This window comes from Bos javanicus, chromosome 4 (assembly GCF_032452875.1).
Source record: "Bos javanicus breed banteng chromosome 4, ARS-OSU_banteng_1.0, whole genome shotgun sequence".
In the NCBI taxonomy this organism is placed as follows: Eukaryota; Metazoa; Chordata; class Mammalia; order Artiodactyla; family Bovidae; genus Bos; species Bos javanicus.
In genome coordinates, this window is record NC_083871.1 from 106,761,102 (window position 1) to 106,776,785 (window position 15,684).

The window sequence follows — 15,684 nt, forward strand, 5'->3', positions numbered from 1 at the left end:
AGGTAGGGGACTGAGATGACCTCAGACATTGAAGGGCTTCCCAGGTGGCTCAGCAGGTAAAGAAACTGGCTGCAATGCAGGAGATGCAGGCAGATGTGAGTTCGATCCCTGGGTCAGGAAGGTCCCCTGGAGGAGGGCATAGCAACCCACTCCAGTATTCTTACCTGGGCAATCCCATGGGCAGAGGAGCCTGATGGTCTACACCCCATGGGGTCGCAAAGAGTCAGACATGGCTGATGCGACTGAGCACGCGTGATACCCAGACATGGAATGGCCTGAGTAAGAGGACCCAGAGGGTGTTGAAAAGTTTTCAGACAATGTGTGGACCACCCAGAGAGAGGAGAAACTTACTTTGTGTGTGAGGGGAAGGAGTAGGAAGTGAAAAAGAAAATGAAATACGTTTGTCTTCAGGGATTATTAGGGAGCAGAACTTTAAGTTTACCGTGTAGTTCCCCCAAAGAAGCGTGTTTTGTGATAAGCAACTGTCCATGCCCTAGTCCTGGAACCTGTGAATATGTCCAGTTCAGTGCAGTGCAGTCCCTCAGTCATGCCCAACTCTGCGACCCAATTAGACTCATAGGCCCTTAAGAGCCCCTGATGTCCGTGTACTTTGAGGAGGGTTCCATCTGCTGTTACTGGCTTTGAAGATGGAGGAAGGGGGTCAAAGGGACGTGGGTGGTCTCTAGGAATTGAAAAAGACAAACCACAGCACGCCAGGCCTCCCTGTCCATCACCAGCTCCTGGAGTCCACCCAAACTCATGTCCATTGAGTTGGTGATGCCATCATCCTCTCATCCTCTGTCGTCCTCTTCTCCTCCTGCCCTCAATCTTTCCCACCATCAGGGTCTTTTCAAATGAGTCAGCTCTTCGCATTAGGTGGCCAAAATATTGGAGTTTCAGCTTCCACATCAGTCCTTCCAATGAACACCCAGGACTGATCTCCTTTAGGAGGGACTGGTTGGATCCCTTACGTGAAAAAAGAGAATTAGATTTGTAGATGCAGCTAAATTTGCTAATCAGTTGACCTCAAGATAGGGAGTCGCCTGAATCATCCTGTGGACCCAACTAGACACATAGGCCCTTAACAGCCCCTGGCGTCCATGTACTTTGAGGAGGGTTCCATCTGCTGTTACTGGCTTTGAAGATGGAGGAAGGGGTCCAAGGGACGTGGGTGGTCTCTAGTTATTGGAAAAAACAAATAAACAGATTCCCCCCTAGAGCTCCGGGAAAGGTACAAATCCCTGCATACTTTGATTTCACCCTAATGAGACCCATGTCAAACTTCTAACCTATGGTAAGATAGTTAATTTATGTTCTTTTAAGCCACTGAGTTTGGATAATTTTGTAACAGTGAAGAGCAAAACCTGACTCCAGGTTGGGTCTCCTTCTTAGACTTAAATCTTTGCTTTTTGTTGCTCTTATTATAATCATACATAATGGCCTGGCTCTGGGAACCCTGCCCTTCTGCCTGAATGTTAAATAAGTGGCTCATTCAGCTCACTGAACAAAGAGACAATCTGATTCTGCCCACAGGGCTTCCCAGTGGCGCTAGTGGTAAAGAACCCATCTGTCGATGCAGGAGACATAAAGGGACGCGGGTTCTATCCCTGGTTGGGAAGATCCCTTGGAACAGGAAACGGCAACCCACTCCAATATTCTTGCCTGGAGAAGCTCATGGACAGAGGAGCCTGGAGGGCTACAGACCAGAGGGCTGCAGAGCGTCAACACTACTGAAGTGACTTAGCATGCAGCACCTGTGAATGGCTGTAGGAAAGCAGAAATTAACACATTCCTCCCCCCACCCCCCAATGCTGGCCAAGCCAGGACAAACTAATGGCCTTTTTACTTTACTACCTCACCTTCTCCCCTTCTCTGTTCTGTTAAAAGAAACTGGCATCCAAACCCCAATAATATGATTTTGGGGGGATGTTAGTCTGCCATCTTCTTGGTCTGCTGGCTTTCCAAATAAAGTCTCTATTCCTTATCTCAACTCCTCATCTCCCTATGTATTGGCTGATCCTGTGGTGAGCAGAGTGGGCTTGGATTTGGTAAACATTTGTTATATAGCAGGAATAGAAAGCTAATACAGAGCCCTACTGCCAAGCAGCTGCAAGAAGAGGGCTGATGAAGAAAGCTACTCTGTGAGCAGTCTAAGAGGGAAAGGGCTAAGGATGGGAGCTTGAATCAGATGATGCACTTTTAAAGGAGGATGCTACCAATGTCTGCTCTTGACAAACTCCATTTCTGCTAATGCCTCATCTCCGCAGGTTTAGGATTAGAAAGTTCCAGCAGGGAGCCCCACAGTCATTGCTAGCCTCAGGGAGGTACTGTTCTCCTGGGAAGAATTCCTTCCTTTGATCTGACAGTCTCCTCGAGGTGGTGCAGAGCCACCAGGGTGCTGCTGTCAAGGAAAGCAAGGAGGTGTGACACATGAAGTCACCCTCCAAACAGCAGAAGATTGCAATTTGCCCTTGTTGTTGAGCATATCAGAAGTCCATTCACTTTTCTGCTTCATTCCACCATAAAGTGACCACACAAACACACTCATATACATAGGGGGAAAGAGAGAAAGAGAGATGGAAACTGGGAGAAAGAGAGAGAAAGGGAAAAAGAAAAGAAAGGATCAACCTCCCCTTTGTGAAATGAAAAATATCTCCTGCCATATCAATAAACAAGAAATTTCAGAGCCATCAGCTATTTCTGGACTCAATAAGTGAATCAGGTCAGTTCAGTCACTCAGTCATGCCCTACTCTTTGGGACCCCATGGACCGCAGCATGCCAGGCTTCCCTGTCCATCACCAACTCCCAGAGCTTGCTCAAACTCACGTCCGTTGAGTCGGTGATGCCATCCAACCACCTCATCCTCTGTCATCCCCTTCTCCTTCTGCTCCCAATCCCTCCCAGCATCAGGGTCTTTTCCAATGAGTCAACCCTTTGCATAAGGTGGCCAAAGTACTGGAGTTTCAGCTTTAGCATCATTCCTTCTAATGAACACCCAGGACTGATCTCCTTTAGGATGGACTGGTTGGACCTCCTTGCAGTCCAAGGGACTCTCAAGAGTCTTATCCAACACCACAGTTCAAAAGCATCAATTCTTCAGCACTCAGCTTTCTTCACAGTCCAACTCTCACATCCATACATGACCACTGGAGAAACCATAACCTTGACTAGATGGACCTTTGTTGGCAAAGTAATGTCTCTGCTTTTGAATATGCTATCTAGGTTGGTCATAGCTTTCCTTCCAAGGAGTAAGCGTCTTTTAATTTCATGGCTGCAGTCACCAGAAGTAAAACAGGATTTGAAGGATGGTGAAAATTCTATAGTCTGTTTCTATACTCAGGACCATCCAGAGGTAAAAAAACAATGCTGTGTATTTAAAGGGAAAAGTGTGTTCTACTTGCAGGGATTTTAAAGAGATGTTTCCTCAGTTGGGTAGAGGCAACCTGATTATTATTGTCAGGAAATTGTCAGCCAGGAGGAGGATGAGAGATGCAGCAGAGTTTACTAAGCAGAGCCTCAGAGAGGAGGCTGAGAGCAATTACTGAAGAGGCTCAGGGAAAGACAGAAAGAGATGGACAGTGCTGCGTAAAGGTGTTACATTAAAGTGTAAAAGATGGAGGGGCCATTCGGAGCTCCTGGACATCTCGAGGATTCTGTTTTCTTCTCACTCCCTTTGTTAGGATACAGGAGCCTGGCCCATATTGGGGAAGTGGAGTTCCCAAAACTCAAGTGTTGGCCTTGGGAAGGAGTGATCAGACGGAAGTTCTGAGAAGGAAAAGTGGGGAGGTATAGGAACTGGTTCCTAGTATAAGGATAAGGGGGACTCAGGTTAACAGCATCACTTCAGTGTTTTGCTTGATGTTGAGAAAGAAGAAACCAGAACAGCTTCACAGTCAACAGGACAGGGATGGGGGAAGAAGCATGTGTCTGAGGAGAATGAATTAGCTCATGGCTTGGTAAGAATATAGAAGCAGCTGCCTCCTAAATATTGGGTTAATCTAATATAGGAAGTGCTTGGGATAAACTATAAATCTTTGAGCTGTAATTGTCCACCTCTACGGTGTTGAAAGTACCACAGAATTTGGAAAATCCAAAAAAAAAAAAAAAGAATTTGGAAAATCCAATGGATAAAAGTATGCATTGTCAGTTTATCTTTGTGAATGTAGACAAACTGAAAGATTTGGAAAGATGCAATTTGGAATGATAAGGTTTACTGAGCAAAGCAAAATTATTTACTTGAGGCAGGTTCATGAGAATTTTTCCCCTCTTCGAGAATGCTGTACCCATAGCTAGGATATTTGGAGGACTGCCTAGGACTGAAGTAGAGCCAATTTTGATCCCTACCATCTTTTCCAAAAAGAAACAGCACAGGGCTGTTGGTCCAGTGGTTAAGAATTCACCGTGCAATGCAGGGGATTCGGGTTTGATCCCTTGTCTGGGAAGATCCCACGTGGCGCAGGGCAATTAAGCCTGTGGACCACAGCTACTGAAGCCTGTGTGCCTAGAGCCTGAGCTCCACAACGAGAAGGCACCACAATGAGAAGCCCGAGCACTGCAAAAAAGACCCAGTGCTGCCAAAAATAATTTTTTTTTATAAGGAATGGCACAGAAATAGAAAAAGAAAGAAGACTCCTCCTTAGAGCAGAGTTAATGTCATGACAGCAGCTGCATCTCCCTTATTTGTATGGAATAGGGACTGTTGGCCCTGAACTCATTCCACCATGAAGGAGACTGGGGGAAAGAAAGCCACCTCTGAAGTTTGAGATAAGGACCCATTTCTTGCCTGGAGATGACAGTGATTCAGCAAAGCTCTAGCTGTGGCTGAAGCAATTAGGAGGAAGGGGCAGTGTCTTTCCTTCTCCTCCTCCTGCCCAAGAATACTTTGGTTCCAGCAAAGCTCAAGAAAAACTCAAAGCTGTTCAATGCAGGGAAATATTCTCAGCAATCCCAGGAAAGTCACCTCAATGCAGGAAGGACATTGTGTCCTGGAAAAGGAGCAATATGTGAGTGGCTGGAGGAGCCAAGAAGATGCTATGACACCCCAGTTATAGGCAGAGCTCCCCGTAACTGTGAGCCAGAGCAGAGAACACAGCCTGGCTACAATGCAATATGCAGCGACAGAACCCGCCCATGTGGAGACCACAAACCAGGAAAGCCACACCCCACAGGCAGCAAAGAAACTGAACTGGCTGGTAAAAGTAAGAGGTTATTGAAGAAGGCAGATCTCTTCTCTGCCTTTCACAGCTTCTATAAGAGGAGAGGCAGAAGGCAAGGGCACCCCACTCCAGTACTCTTGCCTGGAAAATCCCATGGATGGAGGAGCCTGGTAGGCTGCAGTCCATGGGGTCGCTAAGAGTCGGACATGACTGAGCGACTTCACTTTCACTTTTCACTTTCATGCATTGGAGAAGGAAATGGCAATCCACTCCAGTGTTCTTGCCTGGAGAATCCCAGGGACGGGGGAGCCTGGTGGGCTGCCATCTATGGGGTCGCACAGAGTCGGACACGACTGAAGCGACTTAGCAGCAGCAGCAGCAGCATAAGAGGAGAGAAAAGAGAAGGAAGAAAGATCCATCTAATACCAGCCTTGAGAAAAGAAGCTACTTACACAGTTGCTGTTGTTCAATCACTCAGTCGTGTCCGAATCTTTGTGACCACATGGACTGCAGCAAGCCAGGCTTCCCTGTCCTTCACCATCTCCCGGAGTTTGCCCAAACTCATGTCCATTGAGTCAATGATGCCAACTTACACTGGCTACTACTAAATTTAATCTGCTAACAAGAAAAGAGCCCTGAGTCTAGGATCTTGAACTGAATACAGACTGATAAAAATAACCCATAAAGTGGATTTGGCTAAGTTTTTACACAGGAGATACTTTCAAGAGGTCGTGGTTAAAAAATACACCAATGGATAGTCAAAGATAGGAATAATCTTGGAATTTTTTCCTACAGAGTAGAAATGAGACCTTCTGAGGTAGAAAAACTGCTGCTTTGATGATAGTGGAAGTTTCATGTTCTCACATTTCTAAGTGATGACCAAATATGTTATACCAATTTTCATGATAAAGATATAAAAATACAGAAATATTTTTCAACTTTGACAAGAGTGTGCTAATAAGAAGGTGTCAAATTGATAGAAACCAGCAGTCTCAGAGGAGGGCAAGGAAAATGCCAGTGACTGCAAGCCTTGCCAACCCACATTGGCCCAGGACCTGTGTTACCCTTCAGCCCTCTAAGGAAATGGGAGGAGCTGCTCTCCTGAAAATGAGGGTCAAGTAACTGCAGAGAGACATCACAGAAACCAACTAGGGCCCCCAGGGCAGGCAAAGCCTGAGTGACACTGCCATGGGTCCCTGGCTCCTGGGCTGTTTCCTGTTTTATCTCCTGGGAGCAGGTGAGTCCCAGAACCCATGGGCAAGCCCTGGCCGTAGCTTGCCGGTTTTAGCTCAAGTCCTTCTGTGAAGGTTGCAGCACCAGGTGCCTCCTCAGCTTTCTCTTGCTCTACTTCCTTCCTCCACAGGCCCCCTGGAAGCCGATGTGACCCAGAGCCCAAGACACCGCATTACAGAGACCAGAAAGAGGGTGACATTGACTTGTTCTCAGAATATGAACCATGATGCGATGTACTGGTATCGACAAGACCCAGGGCTGGGTCCAAAGCTGATCTACTTTTCAAGGAATGTTGGGTTTATTGAAAATGGAGATATCCCTGATGGATACACTGCCTCTCGAGAAGAGAAACCAAACTTCCCCCTGACCTTGGAGTTGGCCAGCACCAACCAGACCTCCTTGTACCTCTGTGCCAGCAGTGAATCCACAGTGTGACACAGCCAGCTGCTCTCTGCACAAAAAGGGCGGCCACAAGAGAGGAGGCTCCTCCCTTAGGAGGCCCCACCCAGCCAAGAGGACAAACTTCCCCACCATCAGAGACCCCAGGAGTCCTCCCTTGCCTCCCCAGCTTTGGGGAGTCTGAGCAAGGCAACCTGTTGGCAACGTGTTCCCCTCTTATTTCCGGTACCCACAAGCTTTTCAAAGTGCAGACAGGACACGCTCCCTGTGTGAAGTCTAGCACAGTAAATAATTCTAGTAAAGAATTTCTCTCCTAGAAAAGGAATTTTATGCATACTGCAATCCTTTGTCCTCGCTGAGCTTCACTGTAGCCCAAACTGAAGATTTCATTTTCAGCCCAATCACTCAACCAAATTTCAATCCCACCTGCTAGGACCTATTCCTGGAGGTTTTGACACTTGGGGAGAATAGCACATCTGAGTTGTTAACTAAATCTAATATCTCTCCCATTTCCTTCATCTCTGCAAGTGGTCTGCCATCCAGCCAAACACACAAGCCAGAGGTGTAGGAGTCATGCTCACCGTCTCAGACATACTCTTCCTCCACACTTAATCCACCACCATCGCCCGCACGCTTCTTAGTATTAAATTCCTTGCAAATTTTACTAATTTTCCTAATCTCACTGATAACACTGTGATCTGATATGTGGTCTCCCACCACCTTCCAATGTGCTCCCTGCCCCCATCCACAAACCACTCTGGAGCCTAAAACCCATCAGTGTCTTTCATTTACTTAAAGTCACAAGTTTATGGTAGTTCACAAGCTTCTCAACACCCTCCAAGATGCAGTCTTTGCACCTGTCTTCCTTCCTAATTGGGCTTCCCAGGTGGCACTCGTGGTAAAGAACCCACCTGTCAATGCAGGAGACATAAGAGATGCAGGTTTGATCCTGGGGTTAGGAAGATTCCCTGGAAGAAGGCATGGCAACCCACTCCAGTATTTTTGCCTGGGGAATCCCATGGACAGAGGACCCTGGTGGGCTGCAATCCACAGGGTCTCAAAGAGTTGGACACATCTGAAGTGACTTCGCACGCACGCACGCACGCACGCACTTTCCTACCTGGAGAAGGAAATGGCAACCCACTCCAGTATTCTTGCCTGGGAAACCCCATGGACAGAGCAGCCTGGCAGGCTACCATTCGTGGGGTTGCAAGAGTTAGGCATGACTGAGGGACTAAACCACCAGCTTCCTAAGAGGAACGTCCTCTTTCAGTTACCACACCTGCTTTCCATTCAAGGAGACAGAGTCCACCTCCCTCAGGTCCCCATATCCATGCTACGCCGACTCACTCTTGGATCTTCACCAGTAATGTTCACTCTCCCAGAGAGTGTTTACTCTCTCCCTCTTCCTCTCCCTCTCTACCTGGACACCTAGCTGATGATTTCTCCACATACCAATCCAGAGGTCTTTTCCTCAGGAAGATTTCCTCGAATCCCTCACGGGATTATTTCCTCTGCTAAGTGCTCTAGTGAAGTGAAGTCGCTCAGTCGTGTCCGACTCTTTGCGACCCCATGGACTGTAGCCTACTAGGCTCCTCCGTCCATGGGATTTTCCAGGCAAGGGTACTGGAGTGGGTTGCCATTTCCTTCTCCAGAGGATCTTCCCAACCCAGAGATCGAACCCAGGTCTCCTGCATTGCAGGCGGACACTTTACCGTCTGAGCCACTAGGGAAGTGCTCTAAAGACAGCCTAAACTATTATTCTCAGGGCAATTAACACACTCCATTGTTTGCTATTTAAAATTCATATGAATAAAGGCAAAGTCAACAAGAGCAGGGACCGTTCCTATACTGGTTACTTTTCCCCGTACTTACCAGAGTGCCTGAAGAGAGTCTTGTTATATGCATAAAGGAATTGGTCTTCTTTTCAATCATCTTCCCAATACTTCTCTGTCTTGTCCAGGATCTAAGTCCCCTGCAAAGTCCTCTCCCACACCTACCTTGGGGAAATGCCAGGGGTTTCCACCTGGGTACGTAAACAAGATAAATCACGTCCTCGGGTACTTTCATTCCTCCTCTACTGCAGCCCCCGTTTACTCTGTGCTATATGTCATCCAACAAGGATGTTGCCTCTCTTGGTACCACTGTATCCATTGGATTCTTTTCTGTTGAACCCTAAAATACCTGTCGGCCACTGCAGATGCTTCTTCAGCTTTGCAGCTCAATACAGCAAGACTGTACTATTGTTCCCAGTGGGTTCCATCATCACGCCCAGTAGAAAGTTTCCTGCCGAGTGGCATCTCTATTGATGAAAATACAAGAGAAAGCCTTTGGCTCAACCTTTTCTTTGTCAGTGCTGAAGGGGCAAGACTACAGATCTATGTTTTGATCTCCAACGTCTTACTGAGATTTTAGCACACAGTTTCATTCAATTACATACACTCCAACCATTAAAATAATAATTTTAACTTGAAGCAAGGGAAGACAGAGGACCTCATCCAAGACACAAATTCAGGCAGTAAAACCCAGCTGAGCTTAGAATCTGCTCATCTTTTTAAGAACTATGGCTGTATTACTGGGTAAGTTTATCCTGCCAGGCTCCATACCTACCCTTACTTCAAGGTGAGTTCTCTCCTGGGAATATCACACACACTGTCATACACAGAGACTTCCCCGGGACCATTCTCTCTTTTTTGCAAGACTTACCCAAGGTATTTCTGAACTACAATAATTGTTGCTCTTTAGGTCCAAGCCAGATTATACCTTTTATTTATGGCTGTGCTGTGTTCAGCCATGTCTGTAGTACCCCGGGCAAGGATACTGGAGTGGCTTGCCATGTCCTTCTCCAGGGGATCTTTCTCACCCAGGGATTGAACCCCCACGTCTCCTGCATTGGCAGGCTAATTCTTTACCACTGGCGCCACCTGGGAAGCCCCACTTTTATTATATTCTCAATATAAATAGAATTATACTAATTAAATCAAAGATGTCAGTGGAGACTGACACCCAAAGACTGCTTCCTGTGAAATAGAGTCTATATCCAATAACTTATTCTTAGTTCCTGGAAGTCATCACAAGTGAACCCTGTCTCATGAGAGACTCTGAGACAATGATGTCGACAGACCCCTTTGCACTTTTATAGAATCCACAAACCCGGTGCCCTCCGTTGTATCAGAGCGTGGAGCTGCTGCTGCTACTAAGTCGCTTCAGTCGTGTCCGACTCTGTGCGACCCTATGGACAGCAGCCCACCAGGCTCCTCCATCCACAGATTCTCCAGGCAAGAATATTGGAGTGGGCTGAGCCTGGAGCTGGCATACCATTATTCTTGACTTAGACCTGCCCTAAGGCACCAGTTTTCTCTTTGTTCCTAGGACCAGGAGAGTCCTAATTTAAACTGTTCCTTAAAGGAATTCAGTCTTGGTCTTCCTTATGGAATTTTTTTCTGGTGCCTAATCTCTACCTCAAATAATTGCTCACATGCTAAAGAAATATCTACAAAATTGGGTGGATTTTTAGAGCTAAAACATTCTATGGTCTGGATGTTTATGTTTGCCCCTCTACCCTGAATTTATGTTGAAATTCTAGTTGCAAATGTGATGGTACTGGAGGTGGGGCCTTTGGGAGATGATTACTGTATGCTTAGTCACTCAGTCGTGTCGGACTCTTTGCAACCCTATGGACTGCAGCCCACCAGGCTCCTCTGTCCATGGAGATTCTCCAGGCAAGAATACTGGAGTGGGTTGCCATGCCCTCTTCCAGGGGATCTTCCCAACCCAGGGATTGAGCCCAGGTCTCCCACATTGCAGGTGGATTCTTTAATGACTGAGCCATCAGGGAAGCCCAGGGAAATGATTAGGTCAAAAGAATGGAGCCCTCATGGATGGAATTAATGCCCTTATGAAAGAAACCCCAGTGAGCTCCCTAGCCCACCCTCTAACCAAGTGAGGTTGCAAGAAGTCTACAACCAGAAAAGAGCACCCACCAATAATCCAAGCACTCTGATCTCAGACTTCCAACCTCCAGAATTGTGGGAAATAATTTCTGTAATTTATAAGCTACCCAGTCTGAAGTTCTGTTAAAGCAGCCAGACTAAAGCAGAACACTACTCATGATTTGTTTTCTTAATTTTTGGTTCACTCACTGTCAATGTCCTTGGTAGACTACTATTTCTGTATTCTTCTATTAAATCAATTTTTTCCAATATTCCTTTCTCTTTCTCTCTTCTCATTACTTTATGCACTTTCTTGGAACAACATCATTCAAATTCATCACTTTAATAAAACTCTCTATTCTAACAACTATCAGATTCAGTATTCTAGTCAGTTACCTAATTTGAGGTTCAGCCCAATGCAACTTTCTACATGGTAATGTCACTTGAAATCTCCATTGGTACTTCAAACTCAATTTGCCATGTTCTACAAACTTAATCTTTCTACCAGTCTTGATGAAAACTAATTCATTCAGTCTTTGGGGAGAAGGTCTTTAAAGCAGTAATCTATGTTAAATGAGGTCATGGGGACAGGCCATCCACCAGTATGGCTGGTGTCCTTACAAGAGGGAAAAATGAGGACACAGAGACACACAAAGAAGCAAGACAATGTGAGGACAGGGGAGAAGACGGCCACCAGCCCTCCAAGGACAGAGGACTCAGGAGAAACCAACCCACCGACACTTTGATCTTGAACTTCCAGCTTCCAGAATAGTGAGAAGATAAATTTCTGTTAAGTCGCCCCTTCTACAGAAGTTTATTAAGGGAGCCCTAGCAAACTGAGAGGGCTCAGCTCACAGGCCCTTGCTGTCTAGCACATACTGAATTCCAGACTCAGAGAAACACAACAGTGCTCAGTATAAGCTACATTGTTTGTGCAAGCACTCTAGGTAAAATGAATCACAGTCACCAGTTATCAAATCGTGAGAACACTCCAGAAATTCAAGTTCCCAGGCCGATTCAGGATCAAGCTGAATACCAACCTTGTAAGCAGGTCCTTCCACAGATCAGACAAGGTTAACTTTTTTCTACACACATGCACACACACACATAGCCCACAAGGAAAAGGGCTGGCTTTCACTTTAGCACCTCCTGACTCTCTAGAATCTGAGTGGCTTGGGCAGGACCATGACTTCATAGCTCATCCCCCTGTAGCCTGGGTCTGGGAGAGGACCCTCTTGCCTTGAACCTGCCATGGGAATCAGGCTCCTCTATGCCTTTTGCTTCCTGGGAGTAGGTGAGTCCAGAAAGTCGGTGGCAAACCCCTGTCCCATTGCTTCTAGACCCTGGATACAAGATTTTTCTCTCATTAAGCTTCCTGTGTGTGCCTGCATGCTTAGTCGTGTCTGACTCTTTGTGACCGCAAGGACTGTAGCCCGCCAGGTTCCTCTGTCCATGAAATTTCCCAGGCAAGAATACTGGAGTGGGTTGCCATTTCCTTCTGCAGGGGATCTTCCCCAATCCAGGGATCGAACCCTGGTCTCCTGCACTGCAGGCAGACTCTTTCCCACTGAGCCGCCAGGGAAGCTTCCTGATGGCCTCTTTGTTCACCTCCTCCATCCTCCTTCACAGGCTTCGTGAATGCACAGGTAACCCAAATCCAAGATACCTGGTCAAAAGGAGGGGAGAGAAAGTCGTGATAGAGTGCATACAGAACATGGACCATGAGAGAATGTTCTGGTACCGACAAGACCCAGCGCTGGGGCTGCGGCTGCTCCATTTCTCAATCGATGCTGGCACGGTTGAGGAAGGGGATGTGCCCCATGGGTACAGCGTCTCCAGAAGGAAGAAGGAGAGCTTCCCTCTGACCCTGGCGTCTGCCACCACCAACCAGACGTCTATGTACCTCTGCGCCAGCAGTGAATCCACAGCGCAGCACGGCCACATCCTCTCTGCACAAAAAGGGCAGATGCAGGAAGCGGGGTGGGGGGACCATGAGTCAGGGCCCGAGTTATGCTGCTCCTACGGCGCGTGTGTGCCCATTGGAAGAAAGGCAGACAGTAGGGAGGGACCAAGCCCACAGCCACACTTCTTGGCCAGGGCAGCACAGGCTAGTTTTTAAGCCCCCGTCACCACCCTTTTCCAAGTCAGGGGCCATTCTGGAGTGGACCTGCCCGATCTTGTACGTTGTTCCCAACCTCAAGTCATGAAACTCGACCCACACCGGGAGGACTCCTCTCTCAGATCCACACCAGGGAACTTCTCCCCTACCATTTTTTTTTATTATTATTAATGTATTAGTCTTTGAAATTATATTTCAACTGTAAGGGTCTCAGGTTATAAAAAGTGGTGATGTAATTTTTTTAAACATCTATTTAGAATTTTTACAAAGGCAAATTAGAGCTTCGTTGCTGTTGTGCTTGTGCTCATTCATATCTGACTCTTTGAGCCCCCCCCGGTACTGTAGCCTGCCAGGCTTTTCCATCCGTGGAATTTACCAGGCAAGACTGCTGCACGCAGAAATGAAGACCCAGCACAGCCAAAAATAAATAAAAAGCAAAATAAATAAATAACATGTTTACAAATTATAGTTTAACATTTAAAAACAATTTTATTGAAGTATAGCTGTTTATGCCCTGCTGCTGCTGCTGCTGCTAAGTCGCTTCAGTCGTGTCCGACTCTGTGCAACCCCATAGACGGCAACCCACCAGGCCCCGCCATCCTAGCATTGGTTAAATCCTTTTTTTCCTTTCCTTTCCTATCCTCTTCCTTTTACTATACATTTGCTACCCTGCTCAGTATCTTTGCACTTTTTAAAAATATTTTTAAAAATTTTATTATTTATTTATTCTTTTTTTTTGGCTGTCCTGGGTCTTCATTGCTGTGCAGGCTTTTTCTAGTTGCCGCAAGCCAAGGCTACTCTTCTTTGCCATGTGCAGGGTTCTCCTAGTGTGGCTTATCTTGTTTCAGACCTCGCGCTCTAAGCACACGGGCTTCAGTAGTGGCACGCACGGGCCCTGGAACATGGCTCGGCAGTTGTGGCACATAGGCTTAGTTGCCCCGAGGCATGAGGGGTCTTCCCAGACCAGGAATCCAAACTATGTCGCCTGCATTGGCAGGAGAATTCTTAACCAGTGGACCACCAGGGAAGTCCTGAGGAGCTTTACTCTCCACTGAGGACAGTCACACATTGTCAACCCCTCCCTGATATAAACTTGGTCAACCATATGTGCTGATTCCAGAGAATGTTTGGGGAATCCAAATTCTGTTCATTCAGCCTATAAAGGAAAACTGAGAAAAAGGAATCTTTCTCCACATTATCTGAGTGGTCTGTAATGACTGAAAAGTTGTGAGAGAAGGAATAAGCTAGGATGCAGGAGGTGGTAAGAATTTGGTTGTAACGAGGCCACAGCAGAGCTCCCTCACTTTTTCCCTCACCTCCAGGAAGAAGAGAGTTACTCCTAGAAGCTGACCTAGAAGAATGAGAAAAGCTTTTCCCAAAGGCCCTGCAACCTCTCATAGCATCTCATCAACCTGCATTATGTCTCATGTTCCTTCCTGAACCAGTTACAATCAGGTTATGATGGTTTTGATTTACTGAAATGCATCCAGGTCTATTCATGGAACAGGAAACAAGGTCAGAGTTGCCTAACCTAATGGGCAGCATGGGAGAGAGATAGATAACTAATCAAACTTATCAGCATTCTCATAGGAAGGAGACAGAGGAGATTTGTATTCTATGGGTGACTAACAATCACGAGGGCTTCCCTGGTGGCTCAAACAGTAAAGAATCTGCCTGCAATGCAGGAGACCCAGGTTCAATCCCTGGGTCAGGAAGATCCCCTGGAGAAGGGAATGGTTACCCACTCCAGTATTCTTGCCTGGGAAATCCCATGGACAGAGGAGACTGGTGGGCTACAGTCCATGGGGTCACAAAGAGTTGGATACAACTGAGCAACTAACACACACACTCACACACAACAATCATGAGTGCTGTCCCCCACATATTTCTGGCTTCCCCGCTTCCTGACACATGATGGGATTGTACTTCCTGGCTTCTGGAGGTTGGAGGTGGGGCAGGGCATGAGGCTTGTTGCCGAGAATGAGCAATAAGTATAAGTGACACGTTACTGCCAGGCCAGAACGTTTTAGCAGCCGATGCAAGATTTCAAGACCTCTCTTTAGTTCTGCCTGAGAGATGAGCAAGTTCTGGAGATGGTGGCTTCAGAGGGGCCATCGCCTTGCAGTCTCTGAGGCAGCTGCAGTCAAGGACTCAGACCCCTGGGCTGGCCATTGGGAATGACGCATACACACTATTGATGCTATGTATACAGTAGATAACGAATGAGAACCCGTTGTATACAGCACAGGGAACTCTACTTAATTGCACTGTGGGAAGGAAGTCCAAAGGGAGGGGATATGTACACTTACGGCTGATTCATTTTGCTCTGCAGTAGAAACTAACACTACATTGTAAAGCAACTATACTCCAATAAAAAACAATTAACAAATTAACATTTTTTTTAATTCTTTTTCAGGACTTCCCTGGTGTTTCAATGGCTAATACTCCACACTCCCAAGGCAGGGAGCTGGAGTTCGATCCCTGGTCAGGGAAATAGATCCTGCATGTTGCATCTAGGAGTTCCAATACTGCAACCAAGACTGAAGATCCCACGGATTTCAACTAAGACTTGGAGCAGCCAAATAAATAATAAATACAGTTTTTAAAATATATATTTTTCATAGTATTTGCATCCCTAGCCCTGGAACTGCATTTCTAGGTCTCTTTAGCTGAGGCCTTGGGCTTTGGGTGGAAGATTTTCTCAGCCCCTCTGCTGAGGCCTCCTCCTAGGAGAAGGAGGGGGAATCCGGGGACACTTTCCCCTCTAATTCAGCTTCAGGTGCTTCTAGATCCTAGCTCCCTCTCACAACCTCCTCCCCACCTCAGGGCCCAAAGAGTGTTTTG

At 46.7% G+C, this 15,684-nt stretch overlaps 2 gene segments (V, D, J or C); both read left to right on the forward strand.

Moving 5' to 3' along the window:
- Positions 1 to 15,684, forward strand: part of LOC133246536 (T cell receptor beta constant 1-like) — a 64,697-nt gene that overhangs the window by 8,924 nt on the left and 40,089 nt on the right.
- Positions 6,037 to 6,980, forward strand: LOC133246554 (T cell receptor beta variable 27-like). The segment is given in 2 exon segments: positions 6,037 to 6,394; positions 6,521 to 6,980. Coding segments are annotated over 2 exon segments (354 nt in total).